At 59.1% G+C, this 9,909-nt stretch overlaps 1 protein-coding gene across 2 annotated transcripts; it reads right to left on the bottom strand.

Moving 5' to 3' along the window:
• Positions 1-789: 789 nt before the first annotated feature.
• On the bottom strand, positions 790-8,709 carry ALPL (alkaline phosphatase, biomineralization associated). 2 transcript variants are annotated; one of them, XM_054648020.2, is made up of 12 exons: positions 8,539-8,709; positions 7,597-7,688; positions 7,406-7,525; positions 6,404-6,516; positions 5,646-5,820; positions 5,383-5,558; positions 3,903-4,046; positions 3,690-3,759; positions 2,925-3,059; positions 2,110-2,301; positions 1,586-1,705; positions 790-1,487 (listed from the first exon to the last, which is right to left on the bottom strand). In XM_054648020.2, exons 2-12 carry the CDS (start codon positions 7,652-7,654, stop codon positions 1,234-1,236), a joined length of 1,557 nt encoding a protein of 518 aa, XP_054503995.2. In that variant the 5' UTR covers positions 7,655-7,688; positions 8,539-8,709; the 3' UTR covers positions 790-1,233. The 2 variants fall into 2 exon arrangements, with proteins under 2 accessions (XP_054503995.2, XP_054503996.2); XM_054648021.2 differs by having other exon boundaries at positions 8,566-8,704.
• Between the last annotated feature and the right edge of the window lie 1,200 nt (positions 8,710-9,909).

Below are 9,909 nucleotides of genomic sequence, written 5' to 3'. Positions count from 1 at the left end.
GCCAGGGTCAGAGCCTCCACCCGCTCTAGAGGATCCTGGTTAATGAGGAACTGGACTTTTAATTATAAAACTGGTGAATGAATGAAAAAAGAGGGAGGGGTTTAGGGGGTTTGGGGGGTATTTGGGGGAGGCAGGGCAGTGTTTTCCCAGCCATCTGCACAAGCACAGGAGCTCAGGGGCACCGTGGGACTTCTGCCCCGTGCCAGGGGTCATTTGCACAAGCCCAGGGACTCAGGCACGTGTTTGCACTGCACATTTTCACTGTGTGTCACTCACAGTGACAGTCACACGTGCACGGTGCCTTTTGTACATGGCACGGGGAATTCGGGCACAGTGACATCTGCACATGTGCAGGGCACTAGGCACAGTGACATCTTGGTGACATTTGCACACGCAGGGCACCTTTTGCTCAGCTCAGGCAGCGTCTGCGAGTGCACAGTGGCACTGGCACAGCGACATTTGCATGTGCAAGGCACTGTACCCACTTGCACGGTGACATTGGCACAAGCACAGTGACATTTGCCTGCTTCCAGCACCCTTTGCTCACCCAGTGTCACTCCCAGCACCCCTCCAGCTGCACAAGCCCTTTCCCCTTGTGACCCCACCCACTAATTATCCCCCTAATTACCTCACCCCAAAGAAGAGGGCATGCCCAAGGGCGTCCCACCCCTCACATCCAGCTTTTCTGCCTTCACCCCCCTTCCACAACCCCAGCCCCAACCCCTCCCAAATCCCTCCCGGGGCAGCAAATTGCTTTAACCCGAAGAATTTTAAAACAAAATAAATCACTGAGGAGACAACAAAACCCAAGTTTAGGGACAAATTAACCCGATGAGTTAATTTTTTTTCCCATCTTCGTGTGGTCCCTGGCTCCTCCACGCATGTGACGAGTTGGGCACCAGGGTCAGTCCTCAGCCAAGGGACCACAGAGGCATTTTGGGACCCAGCCCCACGGCGTTTCGCTCAAAGAGGGGGTTTTATCCACCAAGGCTCCGGCTGCCATCCCAAATCCCGCGGTGGGTTTGGGATAGGCCAGGGAACGCTGCTAATTATAGGGAAGGAACCATGTATTTACAGAGGCAGCTCCCAGCACCAAACCACCGGCGGCTGCTTTTGCTCCGCTGAGTCTCTCTGTTCTCTCTCTCCTCTTTCCCGGGCGCTGCTGTCCACAGAAAAATAAAAAGGGGGGATGAATTAAAAATAAATCCCCCTCGGTGATTTGCAAGAGGCACTTTAGCAGAGGAGGAGGAGGAGGAGGCCGAGGAAGGGCAGGAGCAGGGGGGTGGCGGGGCGGGCGGCGGCGTTGCAGTGGCCTCGGTTGGAGCCGATGCAGGCGGCGTAGGCCATGGCGTGGGGGATGTAGTTCTGCTCGTGGACCCCGTGCAGCAGGTGGGCCATGGGCCCGCGGGCGAACACGGCCACGTCCTCGCCACCGTGGGTCTCCTGCCGCAGTGGCACGGCCGACTGTGCCTGGTAGTCAGCGTGTGCTGGGGGAAAACGGCAGAAGGGAGAATCAGTTAAGAACCTGGCTCATTTTGGCCAAACTGGGCTGATTTCAAGGGGTTTTGGCCCAAAACGTACGCACCGAAATCCACGGCAGAGACGTTTTCTCGCTCGCCCGCCACGATTTTATAGCCAGGGCCGTTGCCATAGAGGATGGAGGTGAAGGGTTTGCGGTCCACGTCGCTCTGCATCGGGGCCAGACCTGGCGGTGGGGCACAGTCAGCTGGATGGGATCCTCCCACGGTGCCCCTGAGCTGTCCCTGAGCTGTCCCCAGGGTGTCCCCCAGCTGTCTCTGGAGTGTCCCCAGGCTGTCCTCAGGCTGTCCCCAGGGTGTTCCTGAGCTGTCCCCAGGCTCTCCCCAGGGTATCCCCGAGCTGTCCCCAGGATGTCCCCCAGCTGTCTCTGGAGTGTCTCCAGGCTGTTCCCCAGCTGTCCCGGAATTGTTCCTGAGTTGTCCCTGGGGTATCCCCAAGCTGTCCCCAGGGTACCTCCAGGCTGTCCCCGGGGTGTCCCTGGGGTGTCCCCAAGCTGTCCCCAGGCTGTCCGTGATCTATCCCCGGTGTGTCCCCGAGCTGTCCCCGGTGCCGTGGCCGGGCAGGACTCACCAAAGATGGGGTTCCCGCGGGGGGTGTAGCCGCCGAAGGTGAAGACGTGCGAGTGGTCGGCGGTGACGACGCTGAGCGTGTCCTGGGTGGACGTGAGGCGTGTGGCCAGCCCGATGGCCCTGTCCAGCTCCACCGCCTCGTGCAGCGCCTGCTTTGCCTTCCCCTCGTGGTGCCCGTGGTCGATGCGGCCGCCTGCAGAACCCAGCACCTCTCAGCATTGCCCGCTTCTTCCCAGCCTTGCAACCCCCTTTATTCCCTTTCTGTGTCCTCCCCTCACCCCATTTATCCCCCCTTTTTACATCCCACATCCTCCCTTTTGCACCCCCCAGACCCTTTATGCCTCTTTCTCATCCCCCTACCCTCTGTTTTAGCACTCCACCTTCACCACTTTTATCCCTCCTTTTTTGCACCTTCATTGCCCCTGTTACCCCTCTTTTTGCAGCCCCCTATATCCCCTTTATCTGTCATTTGTGTATCCCCCACCACCCTTTATCCTTCCTCCCTGTCACCCCCTTTTTTTGCACTCTCATCTCCCCATTATCTTCCCTTTATGCACCATCACCTTGAATCCCCATTTTTGTTCTTCCATCACTCCCTTTATCATCCTTGTCCACCTTCTCATCCTCACTTTTTGTACCTCCCCTTTATCCAATTCCCCACCTTTTAGCACCCTCTTTTGCACCCCATCACCCCCTTTTTCCTCTCTTTGTGTCCCTATCACCCCTTTAATTCTCCTCTTGCACCCTTCTTTTATAGAATCCCCCCATTTTTGCACCCCCATTGCCCCCTTTTATGCCCCATTTCTGCACCCCCACCTTCAACCAGGAGGAAGAACCCTCGAGGATTTTTCTGGAGCATCCTGATGGCCACGGACACCATCTCGCTGAGGGACGGGTCTGTATCGTTGTTCCTGTCCAGCTCGTACATCATGTCCCCTGGCTCGAAGAGGCCTGGGGACAGGGACACTGCTGGAGACATCCTTTTCCACCAAAAGAAAAAGGGGGGGCCTAATCCTGCTCCTTGTGCTGACTCAAGTGTTTCACACACTGCTGGATCCAGGAAGATTAGATAGAAACCGGACAATCCCAGCCCTTCCTTCCTCCTGCCCTGCTGGATTCCACATTCCAGTTGGGATGGGAATTTCACTGCTGACAAAAGAACTGCATCCCTAGGAGGGAGATGTATCCCAGGGTGGGAGCAGCAGCATCCTTGGGGGTGGAACATTGTCCTTGGTGGGCAGCACATCCTTGAGGGCACACCAGCGTCCCCAGGGTGGAGCACCATTTCCAGGGAAATTGCAGCCTCTTTGGGAGGTGGCAGCAGGAGCACCACCCTTGGGGGTGTAACAGCATCCCTTTGGGGTACCAGCATCCCCAGGGAGGTAACAGGATCATTTGGGGGGGTACCAGCATCCCCAAGGGAATAGAACCATGTTTGGGGGCTACCAGCATGTCCAGGACATGGCACCATCCCTTAGAGGATAACTGGCCACTGCAGCTGCCCCAGCAGCCCAGGACAGGGCAGGGGTCCCCATAAAGCACCCAGCTGATGCCAGGGCACCCTTGGGTGCAGGGACTCACCCAGCAGGAAGTCAACACGGGTGAGGTTGAGCGCCAGCAGCGCCCGCCGGTGCCACACGTACTCAGCAACCTGGGGACAGGGGACAGGCATTGTCACCTCTCCATTACTTCTGCCATCCCTGAGACACTCCCCAAGATATTGCACCCCCAGGAATGGCTCAACAGGGTCACAGGGGGGAGATGTGTGTGCACCCCACCCCAGATCCCTGTCACCTTGCCGCGGGGCTTGGCCTCCCGCCACGCCTGGACAAGGTTCCGGCCGTCCAGGCGGGTGCCCCGCTGCTTCTCCTCATGGGGATATTCCACATCACTGACATTTCTGGGGTACATATATTTCCGCCCTCCACCCAGGATCACCTGCAAAAGAGGGGTGGAAAGGTAGTTTTTAATATTTTTAAATTATTTGAAATCTCCCCCTCCAGCTGGGGTTTAATGGGGGAAGACCCCAAAGGGGCGGAGCAGGATGTCCAGGAAAGCCCTGGAGTTGTGGGCAAAAACACCCGAGGAATTTCACCTTGCCCAAAATAACTCTGAATATCTTCCTATTAATTAAAACCCAGGACAAAAATAACCATTTCCAGCAGGGATTTGGCTTTTTGAATTTTTTTTTCCCCAATCTGTGGGAAGGATGCTCCACATCGGGATCCCCACATGAACCCGCTGGGATGGAGCCCCATCCCGCGGCTCTCCCTGTTTGCTTTGGAGCCTGATTTATTTGGCCTCTGTTATTTATAACCTAGCAGAGATTTTATGGTTTTTTTGTATTTTTTCCCCCTTTCTCTGTGTAGAAGGTGAATTATAAAGCTGCAAAACACCAACGCCAAAATTATTAACAAAAAAGAAGGGAAAAAAAGGCTTTTCCCCACTATATAATTATTTCCAGCCTGGGACAGAGTTAAAATTATATTAAAGGGAAAAAAAAACAGCAAAAGAGGCTATTAAAGAGCTAAATAACAGGCTGGGATGTTTTGCTTTGGGGCTATTTTGAAGGACAGAAGAAGATTTATTTACAGTGCTGAATTTCTGCATAAATCCACAGTAAGGAGCAGAACTGGGGGGAAAAGGAAGAATTTTGGGTCTGGGAAGTATGGGAAGGGAGGAGGCTAAGATGGATTTGTGGGGCTTGATCCTACAGGTGCTTGTGGTCCAAGACCTACGTCTGAATTCCCTGGTCCCATGTCCACCTGAAAGTGCTGGTATCTCATCCATGGTGGTCCTGGTCCCATATTTGATGAGGGCCCCAACTCTGTACCCATGGGTGGTCCTGGTTCTGCACCCATGGGTGGTCCCAGCCCACCATTGCATTGGGGTCCCAACTCTGGGATCATTGGTTCCATATCCACCCATGGCTGGTCTCAGCCTCACATTTGCAGGGGTGGTCCTTGTCTTGTACCCACTCACAGTCCTGACCCTGCACCCCTTGGTGGTTCCAGCCCAGCATCTCCTGGGAGTCCTCGCCCTTCAACCAGTGGTGGTTCCAGCCCAACATCTCCTGGGAGTCCTGACTCTTTAACCACTGGTGGTTCCAGCCCAGCATCTCCTGGGAGTCCTGGCTCTTCAACCAGTGGTGGTCCTGGTGACACATCTACCCACAGCCCTGTCCCCACCCTTGGCTGGCTCCAACCCCCATCCTAGGCTGTCCTGGTCCCATCCCCCTGCCTGTAGGGCACATTCCTGGTGTCCTCATCCCTACCTCGATGTCAGGGATGTTCTCCACCAGCTGCCGGGCGATATCCTTGCAGCCCCCCTCCAGGGCGTCCGGGGGCATCTCCCCATCCGAGTACCAGTCGCGGTTGGCAGAGTGGGCGTAGGCAGCGCTGGGCGTGGCGTGGGTCACGCGCGTGGTGGTGACGATGCCCACGGCCTTGCCTGCGCCAGCAGTTCAGGGGACAATGGTGAGAACACCCCCAAAACCGCCCGCTGCACCTCCTGCCCAGGAATCCCGCTGTCCCTCACCTGCCTCCTTGGCCCAGCGGAGGATGGAGGTCACCTCCTGGCCCTTGGTGGTGTTGCAGCGGTCCCGGGTGACACCGGCGCTGACCCCCAGTGTCCCCTCGTTGGCTTTGACACCGCAGAGGTAGGCGGTGGCCGTGCCCGCGCTGTCGGGCACCTGGGCGTTGGTGTTGTAGGTCTGGAAGGTGGGAGATGGATCAACCCCATCGTTATCACCACCATCATTGTCTTTCTCCACCACCAGTGCCACTGACAGCACCGTTCCCACCCTGGGGCTTCCCTCTCTGTGCTGTTTGGCTGCACCAGACCCCCATCCCACCTGTGTCCCCTCTTTTTGTCCTTTGCCCCCCATTTCACCCCCTGCTCCCTCTACCGTGGGGGCACATCCCCCCCCCTCACTGCATTTTGCTGCTTTTAGCCTTTTTTCAGTCCCTCTTTTGGCAGGGAGATGGAAGCCACTGCCACGGGCATCCCCACGGGGTGAATGGAGGTGGCTGCTGGCTTCGAATTTAATTATTATTTTAAAATGTTTTGTTCAGCAAAACGAGCCCGGGAGAAGCAGGGGGGTCCCGTGGCGTCCCGCAGCCGGCGGGCTCCTCCTGCCCCCCTCCTCGTTCCCACGGCCGGCCCCTGGCACGGCCAGCGGGCACCGGAGCCAGCTGCCTTCGCCCGCCCCTGACCTAATTTCGGCTCGGTCGATGCCGCCCGCCCGTGGCCTTGCGGCGGGTGTCGTGTCCCCGTGGGTGCCCCGGGGGGCTCACCTTGGCCAGGGCCACGAAGGGGAACTTGTCCATCTCCAGCAGGCTCTCCTCGCCCTGCCCGTGCAGCTGCCCTTTGAGGATGCGGGCGGCCGTGACCGTGGAGACGCCCATTCCTGCGGGACAGTGTCAGCCCGGCGGCACCGGCAGCGGGCAGCACAGCCCGCCCCGCGCAAACCCCGCTCATCTCCACTTAGCCCGTCGTCCAGGTTATCCCATTGCTCAGTTTATCGCAGCAACCAATTTTTGGAAGCCCAGTTTATTGTGCAGCCAGTTTATCCCAGCTCCCAGTTTATCCCAGTAGCCACTTTTCATTGCAAAGCAGTTTATCACAGAACCCAGTTTATTGCAACGCCCAACTTTTTGCAAATCCAATTCATTCCAGCACATGGTTTATCCCAGCACCCCCTTCATTGCAATCCCAGTTTATGCCAGCACTCAAATGACGACAAAACCAATTTACCTGAGCACCCAATTCTTTGCCAATTCAGTTTATCCCTGCACCAGATTACTGCAATCCCAGTTCATTGCAGCACCCAATTTATTGCAACCCAGTTCACCCCAGCACCCAATATTCATTGCAAACCCAACTTATTGCAGCACTCAACTTACTCTAAATCCAGTTCATACCAGCACCCAGTTTACCCCAGCACCCACCTTAACACAAACCAAGCTGACTGCAGCCACCAATATTTTTTGCAAATCCAGTTTATCCAGCACCCACAAAATTAATTGAGTTTACTGTAAACTCAGTTTACCATAGCACCCATTTTTTTGTAAATCCAGTTCATAGCAACACCCAGTTTACCCCAGAACAGATCTTTTTGCAAACCTTTTTGCACCAACACCCAATTTACTGGAACCCCAGTTTATCCCAGAACACAACTCACCACAGCACCCAATGTGTTGAAGCCCCAGTTTATCCCAGCACCCACTTTATTGCACCCACTTCATCACCCCCTGTGCTGCCCCCGCCCCGGGGTGGGTGCTCCCCTCCCATCTCACCGTCCCCCAGGAAGAGGATGAGGTTCTTGGCCACGTTCTGGTTGAGGCGCTGGAGCCGCAGCGCGTTCCGCAGGGTCTCCTGCGCCTGCCGCCGCCAGTACTCGGGGTCCTTCTCCCTCTCTGCGGGGGAACGGGCTCATAGCACCCCACAGCACAGCTTTTGGGGTGCTGCCCCTCCAAACCTCACCTACCCGGGACCAGCGATGCCGAGCAGAGCTGGGCGAGGAGGAAGACGAACAGAGCCTTCATCCTGCGGCGCTGAGCGGGTGCTGCCAGGAGAGAGCTGCGAGGTGGGTGGCACCCGCTCGTGCCTCAGTTTCCCCACTGAGACCTTTGCCCCGGGGTCAGCCAAGCGAGGACGAAAAGAAATGTCCCCTCCCTGCACAGTCACCGATGTGACCCCCCTGGGGACATGCCAGCTTACCCCCCCTCCCTGGCCATCAGTCCCATGAGGAGTCACCTCACTGTCACCAACCCGAGCTGGGGGAAGCCGAGACGGCCCCTGTGGCACAGTGAGGTCCCCATCACACAGCCATGTCCCCATCACATGTGTGTCCCCCTTCCATGCCCATGTCCCCATCATGTGCTTGTGCACCTCTCGTGTGTCCCCATCATGTGTCCCTGTCACCTCTGTGTTCCCATCCCATGTCCATGTCTCCACCGCACATCTGCAGTCCCATCACACACCTGTATCCCCACCACGTCCCCTGTGTGTGCCATGTCCCTAATGTCCCCATCCCACACCCCTGTCCCCATCCCTATCACACACCTGCGTCCCTGTTGCATTTCTGTCCTTGTTGTGCACTCATGTCCCCACATGACCACGTCCCATGACACATCCATGTCCTTACTGCACGCCCGTGTCCCCATCCCGTGGCTGTGTGCCCGCCACATGCTCGTGGCCCCACTGCTTGTCTGTGTCCCTGTTGCACACCCAGGTCCCTGTAGCATCTCCGTGTCCCCGCTGCACACGCACGTCCCCAGCACACTCCCGTGTCCCCGTGGCACTCTCCTGTCCCCATCACCCCCACAGCGCCCCCCCTCCGCCGCACGCCCCCTCAGCCCGCGCTCCCCGGAGAGCCTCCGTCCGTCCGTCCCCCGGGATGGCAGCGGTGGCCCCCGGGGGTCCTTACCGGGGATGGGGGCTGTCACACTCGTACCCGCACTAACTTGGGTCCCTACACCCACGTCCCTCTGGGCGGCGGGAGGAGGCCGGGCCGGGGGGACCGCGAGCCCTTAAATCCCCCCGCACCCGGCCTTCGCCTCCTCCTCCTCCTCCCCTTCCTCCACCCTCCCCCTGCTGCCAGCAAGGGGGGGCGGGAGGAGAAAGGGCCACAACTGGGCTTACTGGTGCCCTCTGCCGGGTTATACTGGGAGGACTGGGAGGACTGGGGAGCACCAAGCCTGGCTAGAAGTGCTGAGCAACCCTCCCGCTTTTCACACGCGGGAGTTTGGGGTGCCTCTTGGCGGGGTAGATGTGTGCTTTGCCGGATTTTGCATTATTTTCACCCAAACTGTGCTAGCCGCACCAGCGAGGGGTTGGGTTGAGGTGGAGGTGATGGAGATGAGTGGGGTCTCCCTGCCTCAGTTTCCCCATACGGGCTCCTGCAGCAGCCCACGAGAGATCCCTGGTGGGATCCCGCGGCATTACTGTCGGTCCCACAATAAACACGGCGTGGTGACGAGGAGGTGACTCCCAGCCCTGCCTCAATTTCCCCGTGCCGTGGGCCCGGGGGGCTCCGTGACCCGCGGAGCCGCCCGTGACCTCCCAGAAGGTGGCGGTCTCGGCCCAAAAATCCGCTCCCCGAGAGCCTCGGGGTGCAACCGAGGGAGCCCCAACACGGCCGCGATGCCAGGGGACGGGCACGGCCTCGGCCTCTTGCGGACCCTCCAGATCCCTCCTGAACCCTCTCCCCTTACCCCTTTCCACCCTCCCTTCACCTCTCTGCACCCCCCGGCCCTTTCGCAGCCCAGCAGAAGCGATTTGCAGCCCCGTGGGTGTGATGAGCGTGTCAGTGCTCAGCCCGCCGGGGCAGCGCAGGGGGCGGACGGAGGTGGCACCGCGTGTCCCCATCCCTGTCCCCACGGCCGGGCAGCCGCCGGCGCCTTTCGGCGTGGGGAAGCTGCACCCACCCGTGCTTTTCAGCCGCAGGCGTGCACGAGTGGCTGCAGCCGCGGGCGTGCAAGCAGCACACGCGCGCTCTCGCGGCCGCCTGCGCGCGCTCTTGCACGACCGCGCGCGTGCCCGTCGCTGGCCCCGCTCGCTCGGCCACGCGCGTTCGCACGGGCGCGCTCCCACAGCCGGAGCCCCGTGCGCTCTCCCCGCGGCCCCGTGCGCTGCCCCGCGGCCCCGTGCGCTCTCCCCGCAGCCCCGTGCGCTCTCCCCGCGGCCCCGTGCGCTCTCCCCGCGGCCCCACGTGCTTTCGCCCTTGCACAAGCGGCGGCCGCCGCCGGGATCGCGCCTTGCACGCTCGCCCCCGGACGCCACATCCCCTGCGGCCAGG

This window comes from Agelaius phoeniceus, chromosome 24, assembly GCF_051311805.1.
Source record: "Agelaius phoeniceus isolate bAgePho1 chromosome 24, bAgePho1.hap1, whole genome shotgun sequence".
NCBI lineage: Eukaryota > Metazoa > Chordata > Aves > Passeriformes > Icteridae > Agelaius > Agelaius phoeniceus.
The sequence above is the reverse complement of the archived record's forward strand: the minus strand, read 5'-3'. Positions and strand labels throughout refer to the sequence as shown.

Bases quoted from the DNA above. Each gene is read 5' to 3' on its own strand.
- ALPL (XM_054648020.2), bottom strand. From the start codon at position 7,654: ATGAAGGCTCTGTTCGTCTTCCTCCTCGCCCAGCTCTGCTCGGCATCG. The intron at 7,526-7,596 runs GTAGGTGAGGTT...GTTCCCCCGCAG, and splicing joins CTCGGCATCGCTGGTCCCGG to AGAGGGAGAAGGACCCCGAG. The intron at 3,060-3,689 runs GTGAGTCCCTGC...CCCTGTCCCCAG, and splicing joins CCGTGTTGACTTCCTGCTGG to GCCTCTTCGAGCCAGGGGAC.